The following is a 15,022-nucleotide window of genomic DNA, read 5'->3' as shown; positions in this document are numbered from 1 at the left end:
ATTATCATCTTTAAGCACAGCAAACTAACCACCTTTATATATTTCTGCTCAATCTTAGAGCTGGTAAGAAAATGAACTGCCATTCTCCATTTGGTTTTAATTACTACTTCTTTTAATCAAATAAATAAGAAATTGCACAGGGAATAACTTTCTCAAGTTCCACTGATGTCTGTGGCAGAACAGGAAAATTAGACCTATGTATTCAGGGATCCCAAGCACTGCTGTAATGATTAAAGTATTATTCCTTTCATCACTTCAGCACAAATGTCCTCCCACCCTACATCAACCAATACTACTTCTTTTTAAAAATCAGTCCATACTGCTAGTTTTTATATTTAACAGGACACCATTGGCTGAAGAGCTAGATAAACATGAACCATTTGCAGAAGTAGCACCTTAATCTAACTATTTTGACTCAAACCTAACTCCAGAAAACACAAGAATAGCTTTTTTTGGAAGGACAATCTACATAGGAGAGCTAAGCTGATTTTTGCAATGCATGCACCTACAAAGGGAGTATATTGCCAAACTGCAGTTGCATCAGCAACTTGGCATCTGAACTCACTCATGCTATACTACAGGCCCCTATAAACCTCTCAGCCAAGTCATCAGGATTCAAAACTACAATTTTATCACTGATTCCCACTTAAAAATTAGATGCTAATAGGTTTGTATGGATAAACTAATAGCATTGTCAAGCAACAGATTTTTAGTGATATGGATGAGTCAGTCTTCTCTCAGGACAGATGCCAGTATTTGTTTTTCTGCAATGCTCAATGCTTCCTAATTAATGCATCACCAGACAGAAACACAAAGGGAGCAGGAGCTCAGAAACGTTTAAATCTGAACTATTATTATACATCCTCCCCACCTATCCCCTTATGTTACTAAAGAGCAACTAGTCTTCTCTCCCCACTGCCTCTTACACCTGCCTCCAAGTAAAACCCCTCCAAAACAATACTCCCCCCCAAAAGAAGTAAGAGAACAGGATCTCCTGAGATTTTTAGGGAAATAAACACCACACAAAATATTTAACTGAATCCATCCATACAATTCATCGTACTCTAGACTCCCCATGCTAGTATATGCTATCAGGCCAAGCAAGTGGAAGAAAAAGTTAAGTGCTCATCTTGAAAAACTGAAATGCCTCTTAATATTGAACGAGACTTTAAAAACCCTTTGGTTTTTTAGCACCTCAAGAACATCAATTTTTCTTATTGCAAAACCACAATACCTAATGTTACCAGGAGTAGCAAAATAAATTGCATTACTATAATTACCATGCCAGAGGCTTACCTGTTAATTTGTTCTTCAGCCGTTCGATTTCTTCATTTAATTTTTTAATCTCCTTATCACGGCTTGTATTTACTGTAACACACACTGGACCTTGGAGGTTCTGCATTGTCTGTGTAGATTCTTAAAATCAGAAGAGGAAGGAAAAGGTTTTCAATAAAATACACTCCAATTCCTCCTAATGAACAGAACTAAGAATCCAAACAAATATAAATCACTAACCTTGCAGTTTTCTGTTCAAATCCTGCTTTTCTTGCTCTAATTTCCGTATTTTCTTTTCATAGCCTTCTATTTGTGAAGTGTTCTTTAAGTCACGCTGTACATCCATATCTTTGGTTACAGTGTCAGACTGCATCGCACTCTTTAAAGTGCCTCTATCAGATAAAGAGCTGAAAACAAATACATAAGTTAGAACATTTTAATAAATACTCACAGCAGCCTATAGCAGTGACATGCTGCGATTCCACCAAATACGCACCTTAAATTTACATGAACAATTAGTGCACTAATTGTTACTGTTGAGACAACTGTCAGGGTAGATAAAGTTATTATTCCCTAGCTACTGTGTATGCTGCTGTAGAATGAAGATACCTGCATTCAGGACTTCAATGATGTGGACGTATATTCAGTTTACAAACTGCCTAAATAATTGAAAATGTTAACTCTCCTATGCCAAAGGTTACTACTACCTGACAGCGAAGTAAGCAGGTAAATGTACCTGCACCGAGAGCTGAGAAACAAACCCAAAAGCTTAAAGTGTGACAAAGATGGATTTAAGTTAAGCCACACGGTCTCACTCTGAAAAGGATGAGTGTACTGGGTTCTTTCTGAAATAGTATTGCATGGGGTAACAAACCCCAGCAAAGGGAAATAACGGAATAACAAACAGAGCAGAATAACCTTAAGATCAGAGACAAGTATATGTTTGAGGGATCTCTGAAATCAGATGGAGGCCATTTCAAAGATGTGCAAAGTGAGCCACTTTGACCATGCTCAGAACCATCTATGTTAACTTAGACTACCAGCAGGACTTTGGAGCAATGAGCTAATCCTGAACTGTTCCTGGCAGATGGGCAATGTGGACAAGACTTGCTCTCAGCCTCTCAATGCAGGAATAGCTACCCAATTGCAAGTGACGTGTCTAGTCCCTTAACTTTCCTTTATTTCAAATAGATAAAATATTAAATACAAAAGCATCTAATCTTGACAAGCATGATCAAAGTATGTTCAGAAACCTGGGGAAAAAAAAGGATGAAGGTTTGTCATAGGTACACCTATGGACATCAGCCTTTCTACATGTTTATAAAATGAGAATTTCCTAGAATTAGCTGCATTTGGGAAACAAGTTTAATGAACAACATATCCTTTACTTACCTATCAGTTGTGTATGTAAACCCAACGAATGGCAAATGCAATCCAGAAAACCCTGTATGAGAACTTGGTGGCACCACTTCCTGCATGAAAACAACGTGCATGAAAACCCGAAAGAGAACCATACAGAGCTAAAGGCATTTGATTTAGCCTCAACAGTTAAAGAGAGACAGCTAATGGAAAGACTTTTCTTAGCGCATACCAGTTGACAATTGGCAGTTATGCTTCATTGTATAGCCTTCTATTGTCCCTGGATGAACTTTATTTCAGATTAGGTCACTTAATATAATGACCAGAATTTAGGAGCCTCTTGAACTGGCACTTGGAAGGGCAGCATTTCAACAAATTCAAAGCACAATGCAACCAACAAAAGAAAACCTGAAATTTCAAGTTCCTAATTAAAGGTGACCTGGCACCAAAATGCATGCTGTTAGTTTTAGTATGCTAGTTACTGTTAGATATGTAATCAAAAAAACATGCCAAAAGCTCTTCATTTCTTGGAATACAAGCTGATGAACAAATTACCACATAAGCCCTCTGCTTCTCCTGACCCAAATTTGTAAACTGCTACACAACAGAAATGGAGGAGGGGAACACCAATGTCCCCACTCCAAAAACCAACCTCCTGGTTCTTACGCAAGTGGAGAAACAGCAGTGTGAGTGCTCTCACCTGGACAGCTCTGACTGTAAGCTGCATGGAGAATATATGTGTATTTCTGAAGACAGATTTTTTTTTTTTTCACCTTTGAAAAGGAATAAATCCAAATACTAGCTCCTTATAAAGGTAAACTAAAAGGGCAACTAAGGGTTTTTTTCGCCACCTAAATATGTTTTAACTTTGACTGACCGTGTAACAGTAGTCCATTTTGGCAAGTGCTACCATTTAGAAAAGCAGCTCACAATTTCGGATAACCCAAAATGCCAAAGACATGAAAAACTTGAATTTTTCATGTTTGAAATGACTTATTTTTCATTTCTTACATTACTTATTTTGAAATAAGTTCTCACTACTACCTTATAGTGCAGCAAGGTTGCATATTTGCATTAGTAATATTTAAAACCAGACTCACTGGATTTCTTAATACATCATCATCTACATCAAAGTTTGAGGTGTCAGAAGGACTGCTAACATCTGGAATGTAAGGTGCTTCTAGGTTTCGGATGTTATCCCAATTAAGTCCTTCAAAAAATGCATGAGACTTAAAATCTTCTATTCCATTCTGTCCCAGTCTACGCTCCCTACTGCAGATAAGTCGCTGAATAAGATCTTTTGCTTCTTCAGATACATCTGTAACATGGGATGGAAACTGAAATCGTTCCTAGAAAACAAAACAAATAGAGAAATTTTAAGAGGAAGAATCCATTCCATAACTTTCAACAGTAGTTTCAAAAAGAACATGCTAAGTTACACCAATAAAACTGGAAATGAATAGTCAAACATTGCTCTTGTTCCAGCAAGCAGCGGCAAAGCACAATGCAATACATTCAGTGTTAAGACTTGTCTTAAAATGGATTTCGAGGACAAGTAATCATTTCTCAATTTGTTTAACACAGATCTGTTTGAAACTAACTGCAATTACAGTAACTCTATTTGGAAAAGCAAACTTCTTTTTTTAAGACATACAGGAATTTTGACACACTACAATATATTAAAGATCATACAATAAAGGCAGACTCTCACTGGTATTCTTAGTCACAGATCCACTGTTCTCCTGAAGATGTACTCCTTGAGATTTTATTAATTTCAATTCTTAAAAAACCCATGACAGTAGTAAATTCTTTATAAAACATTGTTCTATTTAAGGATGTATTTTTCTAATTTATAGGTTAAATACCTGGTTTTCTTACCAAAATATAACCTACATTTAGCAAAGATTTACATTATCATAAACAAACAGAAGATCTAAAAATTGTAGTTACCACTAACATCTGAAATTACTTTAGATAAAAATTGGGAAAACTTTTTCTGTATTTTAGCTTGCTACTACTACCACGGCATAGTCAAAAAGGGCTTTTTGGTTTGGTTTTTTTTCAATAAAGGACAATAGCATGCACATATATATACACACACACACACACATATATATATATATATATATATATACACACACACATACATACATATATATATATATATAAAACCCCCAACTTTCCAAGTTTAAAATGCGATCATTAGGGACCAAACCAGCATAATTGAAATTAAAGTTTAAAACTTCCACTGAAAACCACACAATCATATTGATTGTGTGTCCAAATGAGATTAAAACATTAAGTCTGCAGGACAACAGCTTCAAACTTCCTCCCAAATAGCTTAAGAGCAAGGTAGCCAGAGTTTACACTGGTTACATTTGCAACCAGTTAGTTCGTTGAAGAAATTAAAGCAAGAGAGAGATTAATATTCATCTCAGCAAGGGTGTCAGCTCTGGCAAGGATTTCACATCTTATCCATCACTGCTTCACTATGAGAGCACACCTTTGTAAACACCAGTAAACTGCACTCATCCTGGGGAGAAGAAAATGCAACAACACACCCTATGCAATAGCTTCTGGCTACCTAGGATGAGTATGCACATAAACACATCCTCCTAATACAGCTCTTGAAAGGACACCATGAACTGGTGTTCTTACTTCTCTGATGTTCAAAATGCACCCAGAAGTTCCAACACTTGTCTACCACTTTGACCCTGGACAAACCCCCCTACCTACCTCATGTTCTTCATGCAGCTCATGTCTACACTGGTTGACTTGCCTTTTCCCTTTTTTGTACTGTTACCAGTGTGACAGGAAATGTGCACAGCTGTGTAAATAATGCATTACTTCATTTCTTTTTCACAGTCCAGAGGAAACTTTCAATGGGCCCAACATGAGAGTTGGTTTTAATTTCGATTTTGTGATGACTGCTTAGGTTTTCCAACAAGAACAATGTCAGCATTTAGAGAAAAATTTCAATTTGACAAAGAATTCAATTTCTGCAGTTCAGAGAAGCAAATGTTCCTATAAACCTGAACCAACAAACCTACACAATATGGTTCTAAAACACTGTGAAAAAGCAAAGACCTACTATCACTTCAGTATCTTTCAGTGATAACAGTTTCTCTGTAAACATTATAAACTCAGTGAGTACACAGAGATTTAATATAGCTCTTACTTCATGATTCATAATCTTCCCATAGGTTTCCACTAACGACTCTGCATAAAAGGGTGTTTCACCATACAGCATTTCATACATGCAGACACCCAATGACCACCAGTCACATTCAGGCCCATATTTTCCCATTCCATCTTCCATTGCTTGCAGTATCTCAGGAGAGATGTAGTCAGGTGTACCCACTGCTACTGATGACTGTACCTTTAAAAATAAGGCAAACAATAATTCTTGTAAGATTTCAGGTTCTCTCAGCAACTTCCTCACTCACACACTAGTATTTATGACAGAGACACCACAACATGATTTTGGAAAAGGAAGAGATTTATAAAATCACTGCAACAACATAAAGAAAATATTAAGAAAGTAGCAAAGACTGCAAAGATTAAGTTCGGATCTACTTCTACATAAAATCAGTTGATATGTTTATTCTGAACACAGTAGAAACCCAAAATAATCACAGCTACTGTGAAAGCAGAAAGACAAGAGAAGAATATGTTTTGCCTTTGTGTCTGTTTATACTTCAAAATTGCAATTGGCTGCCAGAAGTTCAACTGAAAAATTAGTAAGTAGGAAGTTCAAGTCATATGCCCAAATTTTACAGTTTCATTTGAAGATCACAAAACAAGGTGCTTGGGCAAGTAGTCCCCTATTTTTAGTATGACAGAAATTGGTTTAATGCTTATTGCATAGTGTGCAACTGGTTGCAATACAGGGGTAAGGTGGGGAATTGTCGTGCACCCAAGTACTAGGGAAGCCTGGACCATCAGGGCAGTGGCAGAGCAACTCTAACCTCTAGGAACGTGTTCTCAGGTTTCACACAGAGTTACAATGGCTCCTTCCAAATTATTTTGTATGTTATATGGTAAATCCTTGGCAGGCATTTTATGGCTAAAGAATGTCACCAAGACCTGAGTTTGTGCCCAAATTGGTGAATGATGCTGCATGCAATACCCTGGCAGGACTGGAACCCCTGGAAGCACCCAAAACTAGGCAAAACAAACAAAACCCATCACGAGTGATTTAGCTTTTAGGGGTGTATCCAATCTGGTGGACAAGATGGCCACTTACCATAACGTTGCTGTTCCATTTGTAAAAAGCATATAAAACAAACCGTTTAATTATAGAATCATAGAATCATTTAGGTTGGAAAGGACCTTTAAGATCATCAAGTCCAACCGTTAACCTAACACTGCCAAGTCGACCACTAAACCATGTTCCTAAGCACCACATCTACACGTCTTTTAAATACCTCCAGGGATGGTGACTCAACCACTTCCCTGGGCAGCCTGTTCCGATGCCTGACAAGCCTTTCAATAAAGAAATTTTTCCTGATATCCAATCTGAACCTCCCCTGGCACCACTTGAGGCCGCTTGTTACTTGGGAGAAGAGACCGACACCCACCTCGCTACAACCTCCTTTCAGGCAGTTGTAGAGAGCGATAAGGTCTCCCCTCAGCCTCCTCTTCTCCAGGCTTAACAACCCCAGTTTCCTCAGCCGCTCCTCATAAGACTTGTGCTCTAGACCCTTCACCAGCTTCGTTGCTCTTCTCTGGACACGCTCCAGCACCTCAATGTCTTTCTTGTAGTGAGGGGCCCAAAACTGAACACAGTATTCAAGGTGCAGCCTCACCAGTGCCAAGTACAGGGGGACGATCACTTCCCTAGTCCTGCCGGCCACACTATTTCTGATGCAGGCCAGGATGCTATTGGCCTTCTTGGCCACCTGGGGTACACTGCTGGCTCATACTCAGCCAGCTGTCAACCAACACCCCCCGCTCCTTTTCCACCAGGCAGCTTTCCAGCCACTCTTCCCCAAGTCTGTAGTGTTGCATGGGGTTGTTGTGACCCAAGTGCAGGGCCCGACATTTAGCCTTGTTGAACCTCATACAGTTGGCCTCAGCCCATCGATCCAGCCTGTCCAGATCCCTCTGTAGAACCTTCCCACCCTCAAGCAGATCAACGCTCCCCCCCAACTTGGTGTCACCTGCAAACTTACTGAGGGTGCACTCGATTCCCTCATCCAGATTGTTGATGAAGATATTAAACTGGCCCCAATACTGAGCCCTGGGGAACACCACTTATGACCAGCTGCCACCTGGATTTAACTCCATTCACCACCACTCTTTGGGCCCAGGCACCCAGCCGTTTTTTTACCCAGCAAAGAGTACGCCCGTCCAAGCCATGAGCAGCCAGTTTCTCCAGAAGAATGCTGTGGGAAACGGTGTCAAAGGCTTTATTAAAGTCTAGGTAGTCAAAATCCACAGCCTTTCCCTCATCCTCTAAGCGGATCACCTTGTCGTAGAAGGAGATCAGGTTAGTCAAGCAGGACCTGCCTTTCATAAACCCATGCTGCCTGGGCCCGATCACCTTGTTGTCCTGTACATGCCGTGTTGATGGCACTCAAGATGATCTGCTCCGTTACCTTCCCCGGCACCGAGGTCAGACTGACAGTCCCGTAGTTCCCTGGATCCTCCTTCCGGCCCTTCTTGTAGATGGGCATCACATTTGCTAACCTCCAGTCAACTGGGACCTCCCCAGTTAGCCAGGACTGCTGATCAATGATTGAAAGTGGCTTGGTGAGCACTTCCACCAGCTCCCTCAGTACCCTTGGGTGGATCCCATCCGGCCCCATGGACCTGTGTGTGTCTTAAGTGGTGTAGCTGGTTGCTAACCATTTCCCCTGGGATTATGGGGGCTTCATTCTGCTCCCCGTCCCTGTCTTCCAGCTCAGGGCGCTGGGCACCTGAGGAACAACTGGTCTTACTATTAAAGACTGAGACAAAGTAGGCATTAAGTACCTCAGCCTTTTCCTCATCCTTTGTCACCCTGTTTCCCACTGCATCCAATGAGGGATGGAGATACTCCTTAGACCTCTTTGTTGCTAATGTATTTATAGAAATGTTTTTTATTGTCTTTTACAGCAGTAGCCAGATTAAGTTCCTGTTGTGCTTAGTTATGTCCTCATTTTGGATGACTTATACTTCAAGTCTGTCACGGCTTCCAGGTTCCTGGTCACGTGTGATTTCAATACATAATTAGTATCAAATTTCTATCCTTTTTGAACAAAGGGTCTTTGGACAGTTCATAATAATCTCATGAGAACTGAAATGGCCAGTAGAAGAAAACATGAAAGACAGAAAAACATAGCAAAGGATAACTTTAAACGGTAGCAACCTGTAAAACAAGGCGATGAAGACCTAAAAATGTTTTTGACAAGTATGTTGAATTATACTCTTCCCTTAATTTTTAGCATGTCAATAAGCTTACAATCTGTCACCTCCCTGATGCACGCTGACAATGTCTAATAGCTTTAAGACCAGGAACTCACTCACAAGGTCCCACTACCAGTGACCCGATTAAATTTTGCTTCATACATACTGTGCCATCTTCACTCATTTTCAGACAGGACCCAAAGTCTGCCAGTCGTATGTGACCATTCATGTCCAAAAGAACATTATCAGGCTTTATGTCCCTGTTACAATAGAAAGAAGTGAAAAGATTTAAATATATAGTATTAGCTCTGCTTGTAAAGATTAATCTTGCATCAGAAGAACAAAGAATTTTATGTTGGATATCCACTGATGCAAACTCTTTTTACTGCACTACTTATGACCGTCTCCTCCTGCCCAAATTAAAACTTTGCCCGCAATATTGAAGCTTTAGATTACATCAGTTTTTCAAGCTCATCAAAGCTGAACTCTGAATGGTCAAATAACCAAGCAGAATAATTACAGTGAGTCATACTGACTGTAAAAGATAGGCAGTTTACTTCACCAACATAATTTCAAGATTATATGCATCACAATATACTGTTTACAGGCAAGATAGATAAAAGAGAAAAGGCAATCTTTTAATCTCATGTTTTTTACCAAGACTTAATAACTAACTCCTAGCTTCTTATATAGGAAGATTTTTTTTTTTTACTGATTCTCTAAATTTTGTCCAGCATTTCTGATGGCCAGTATTTTTCATTTGCTAGTCAAGACTTTCTATACACTACTGCACAGCACATTTGGTTCTATGGATACCTAAAGACTTTTGCATCCCATCTACATGCAGCAGTTACTCTACAAGCCACTGAATTCCCCCAGCTCTGGGAGAAGGGCAATGCCATTTCAACAGGATACAGTAACATTAGAAAGTCTCCAATATCAAACAGGTTTTTTCCTATTCTTACACATATATAGCAGGTTATAAAATGATATACAGCATGCTACGGCTACTAAATGACATGGAACTAAGATTCCAATTTAATTCTAGCTCATTACTTGATATTCTTTTTGATATCAGGAAGGTAGGCAAAAAGGATTTACTAAAGAGCACGTTAATTGAATTTAGTCTACCGATTAACCACATTTTATTTCACCACTTTGTACTCAAATTCACACAAAGTAAAGTATCAGTAAAAGATCAATCATCCGGACAACTTAATAAGACAGTCCCAATACATATTATGCTGTTTGGGTTTTTTTTTTTATTAATAGCTTCAAAATATCCCAAATGGTTTTAAGAGCACCTAGCCAAGATGTTGGGAAGGTGACAAGAAAGGAAGAGAGAAGAGCAAGTGCAGAAAACAAAACCAACTCAGTTATGCACCAATTCTGCAGGCTAAAAAGGAGAACATCCATGTCTTCCAAGGTAACATATACCAGTCTCCTTCCCTTTCTTTACCCAACACTATCCAGGATCAGCTCCCAACATGGCAGCATATCATCATGCCATTCTGAAATATTATTATTTATCTGAGATAGCCAAAAAGGATAACCAAGCCTATAAATGTGTTGATTTGGTGGGGTTTTTTAGATATCATATTTACTTAAATAATGCTATCTATTAGTAATAAATAAAACCACATGTGGTTTACCTTAAACCCACCAGTCTTGTTGCACCATAAAAAATCCTGTATTTCTTTTAAAATGCTCAAAAACTTAAAAATTGTACAATAGCTTCAGCTTAATTTTTGAGAGATTAGAATTACTAGGAACAAAGAAAAAAAAGTGCTGTAATACACCTTGCTACATAGACGTGTAAGTTGACAATGTCTGATTTTTAAGATGCTGAATTACATAGTTTCACACCTGAGGAGACTTATGAGAAAAACCACGATAGGTTTAACAAAGGGTCCTCATATGTGTAAAAATCCTGCCAATCTGATAAATTTTTCAAACACAAACTTGGATTAACACTTTTTAACCAAGGGCTAATGCTTTGAAATTAATTACTGAAACTTCACTAATACTGTTGCTCATTAGCCGTATTAAGACAAAATAGTAAATGCTAATCTATGCCCGTCAACATAAATTAAATGCATACTTACTTGTTATAATACAGAAAAATATGCATTAACACAGAAAATTAGACCATCTCACTATGCTTTCCCGATAAACTCTTTAGTAATTTTCTACTGTTAAACTTATTCCATACATTTCAGTTCCAGATATTGTCAACATTTCCTTACAGGCCCATGACCACAAGTCAAGCTCAGTAGGTGCAGAGAACTATTAAAGGTTATATACAACTATACACCAATTTGTTTGTTTGTTTTTTAAAGAACACCGCTCACAGTGCCACTCCAAGCATGAGCCAATCTCATCCAACACATCTCCTCTTTTCTGCTTTGCATGCAGATCTCGCTTGCCTAAGGGAACACTGTTTCTGTTCAGAAAAGCTTAATGCCTCATCTCTGAGCTCCACTGTTTCCTATCTACAGCTAACAGGTCATATAAGCCTTTAAAGGGTCCTTGAAATCCTCTCCAGAGCAATCATGCTTCCTCCTAATCCATTCCAGTTGCCAAGCAGTAATTTCTTGGGCATTCATGTATCTCCTATTCAAAGTGTATGTTTTGGCCTCAGAGCCATTCATTCCTATTGCCACAACAGACATTCATTCAGTCTCATGCAAAGATGTAGCTGGTCAGTTAGTCAGGCCACTTTCCTTGGAAATGGGTGCAATGGTGCCTCTGGTGAACTTCTCTGCATCTGTAACATTTTTATATCTCCACATATTGTTCACATTCACTCACAGGTGTATTAGAGTTTATGCATCTTTTCTTTTTTTAATTTTTGAAACAGTGATCGAAGTCTGAACAGAAGAGTTCAAAGTGTTATAGTCTGAGAATTCCCTGTGTCTTTTAAACAATAATTGTAAATAAAAATCACCTCAATTACCTAATGGTTTTCACCCATAAATTTCATAAAAGAGACAGTAAAACTGTCCTTATTTCACAGTCTAAGAAATAAAGGCATAAAGAGGTAAAGGGACCTGGCCAAGAGGGACCTGCCAAGTCAGATACAATGCTAGTATGAAGTCCACTTCTCCTGAGCTGGGACTTTCAGTGACCTACTGTGAACCTACACGTACGGCCATAAGCAATATTCAGTTAACTGAAAAACCTCACTGCTCTCACACTCCGTATTTTCTAACTTCTCTGTTTATTGAAATCAAGCTATAAAGTCAGCACATAGAGAGACAACTGCAAAGGTTTCCAGAATTAGTATAATTTTGCTTTCTAACTGACATCTCATACACAACTGTTAAATCTGAAAAGCAAACAAAGGATAGAAATTCTCCCCTGATCAAGACTCTTACAATGATGAAAAAATATTTATCAAATGCCTCCCTTGCACTACTCACAGCTCTTCTAAAACAGCTGTTCCAAGAAGCAGCCAAAAAAGCATCATACAAAGTGTACTCTACCTTCCTGACCTGTTTCCTCTGACAGAGAATGAGGAATATTATATACTCTTAACTACTACAGAACACAACCTAAGCTAACATGATGGTAGGCACTGATCCGGAATATAAAACCTGTGCACAGAAACAATTAGACCAGCACATGCCACTCATTACAAAAACCGTTTGAGGATGACCTCAGGTGAATAGATGCATTAATGTTATCATGGGCTTACTGTGCGTAAATTTTGCAGAATGTCTAAACATTTGCAGAGAATTCAAACTGCCTCGAACTTCTAGGCTGGCTTGGACAAAGGCAGATAAATATTCATGAAGTGAATTGAGAATAAGTCAAGAAGCCTGATTAAAAATAAAAGCTTTAGTAAAAGCTTAGTCAGATAAATGTCACTGCTTCTAATATCAATCCATCAAAACTTGATATTTAAAATGTAATAGCTTATACAGGTATTTTACAGTATATAGTAAGCAAGTACCCACAGTAGTTTGCCTGTGGCTACTGTGTCCATCTGTATACATAGCAGTATCTTTACGATTAGCTTCATATAACTGTGCGTGTATTTTTTGCCAAGTGAGACGGTATTTTACCTGTGCACATAATGCAGCTCATGTATGGAATGTATAGCAAGCACCATTTCACCAATGTAGAACCTAGCCATATCTTCAGGAAGCTTGTCTTCAAACTTACTGAGAAGCGTCAGTAAGTCACCACCAACATAGTAGTCCATCACTAGATACTGAAAAGGGAGAAATAAAGCAGTCAAGTACTGAGAGACAGCTGGTAAGAAAAAAAAATTAAAGTTTATCAGTTAACCCCTGAAAAAACCCCTTTCACTAATTTTTTTTCCATACCTGGGGAAAGTAGTCAAAATTAGTAATCTTTTGCATTACTTTTATTTGCTTGTTTAGTTTAAAAGATATCATATTCCTTTAATAATAACAGTAAGGATGACACATCAGCATTGAGTTCTCACCATAAAAAAAAAAAAAAAACAAACCAAAACACCCAAGATACAGCAGCAACAAACAAGTAAATTGGGGTGAGTTTATTTGTCTTAACTACAGTGTCACACAAAGAAAATGGTCTAACATCAACAAAACTACTGTAGGTTATCAACCCTTAAAGTGAGAACTTCCAGAGGATGCAGGAAGAAAAAACTATATTTAAAAACAGTACTTGATGCAGCTTAGTATAAAATATACATTTCATTACTCTTTTTAGTTTTGGTACCATTTCAATACTACTAGTGGTTCCAAAAGTGGAACTTATCACATCAACATCTTCAAATATTCATCTTGGCACATGCCACATCAGGGATGCATAATATAGCTGGCAAGAGCTTGATGACATGATACATTAGGGATGCCCATGGCAAGCCAGAAGCACTGTCAAGCCAAAGGCACTACAGTGGGAAATTAAAAAAAAAAAAAATAAAAAAGAAAAAAAAAAAATCAAACATTAATGTTCTTTTGAATATATTTCAATGAAAAAGTAAACAGCCTCCTAGGCCAATCAGCCATTATCCTCTCCATGGAAAGAGCCAACACAGATAGGGTAACATGAAAGAAAAGGACTCAGACTTGCTATTTGTTTCTTATACCACAAAATGAGGATTGCAGTATAGTTATTTCCTAGCAATATCCACCTAAATCCAGACCATCACTTCAGGTATAATGACTTTATCAGTCTTGAGCCGTTTTGTTCCATGCTTCCCAAGATGATTTGATAAGTGGTTTTAGGAATAACTTTGCTTATTCTGGAATTAACTTCCCAAAGCAGTCATCTTGTTTTTCTCCTCGAGGTAAAGCAACCTACAATCCACTGTCCCTCCCACAGATTCATCTTCCACAAGGGAAGCAAATTAAAGAAGATAGGAACCCAAAGGAACATAAAGCGGAATACTATCTCACTATCTTTTGGCTTAAAAAAGCAATTCCGAAAGGCACAGGTTGTGATATTTTCTCCATCTTACTCAAATTATAGCTTAATCTGATAGGCAAATTTCATCACTTATGTTGAAATCAATCCATTCATATTGCACAACCCATCAAGGAATTTTAAACGTGTATTGGAACACTGTAGACATGCAACAATTACATTTGAAAACAAAAAGCTACAGACAGGAACCACCAATGTTTTAAAAGGGATATTGTATTAAAGTATTTTCTCTCAAATTCAAGGATAAGAGAGCTTATAGAGGCTTCTGTGGGAGCTGAAATATCCTGCCTGTCAGAGACAAGGTAATGCACTTCCCTCAGCTCCCACAGCGTTCATAACTTGGCAAGAACTCAGCTGACCCATGAAATGAGGCACTTGGATCAGAGGAAGGTTGTGAGACCTCTTCTGTAAGAAAGTCAAATTTTATTCATCTTCCAATTCACAACGATCTTCTTGCCAGGAGGCACTTCTCCCTTCACATGGGGTTAAAATAAAGGCTACTCTGATGCTGAAATCTAGCAGTATTGCATTTCTTCTAGGGAAGTGACTACATCAAATAGGGACAGTAGTTGGAAATCAA

The 15,022-nt window shown here is 38.4% G+C and overlaps 1 protein-coding gene across 20 annotated transcripts in view; it reads right to left on the bottom strand.

The window, feature by feature from the left end:
• The window catches only part of CDC42BPB (CDC42 binding protein kinase beta), a 101,756-nt gene that overhangs the window by 37,264 nt on the left and 49,470 nt on the right, over nucleotides 1–15,022 (bottom strand). For all 20 annotated transcript variants that reach the window (XR_005931980.1, XR_005931981.1, XM_041122056.1 and 17 more), the window contains exons 5-11: nucleotides 13,092–13,240; nucleotides 9,191–9,284; nucleotides 5,813–6,013; nucleotides 3,735–3,983; nucleotides 2,668–2,747; nucleotides 1,516–1,682; nucleotides 1,297–1,416 (exon numbers count right to left, since the gene is read on the bottom strand). Coding sequence is in view for 18 of the 20 variants with exons in the window: in XM_041122056.1 (XP_040977990.1) it covers nucleotides 1,297–1,416; nucleotides 1,516–1,682; nucleotides 2,668–2,747; nucleotides 3,735–3,983; nucleotides 5,813–6,013; nucleotides 9,191–9,284; nucleotides 13,092–13,240 (1,060 nt within the window). In the remaining 2 variants the exon portion in view is untranslated. The remainder of the gene's footprint in view (nucleotides 1–1,296; nucleotides 1,417–1,515; nucleotides 1,683–2,667; nucleotides 2,748–3,734; nucleotides 3,984–5,812; nucleotides 6,014–9,190; nucleotides 9,285–13,091; nucleotides 13,241–15,022) is intronic.

This window comes from Aquila chrysaetos, chromosome 2 (assembly GCF_900496995.4).
Source record: "Aquila chrysaetos chrysaetos chromosome 2, bAquChr1.4, whole genome shotgun sequence".
NCBI classification, from domain to species: domain Eukaryota; kingdom Metazoa; phylum Chordata; class Aves; order Accipitriformes; family Accipitridae; genus Aquila; species Aquila chrysaetos.
The sequence above is the reverse complement of the archived record's forward strand: the minus strand, read 5'-3'. Positions and strand labels throughout refer to the sequence as shown.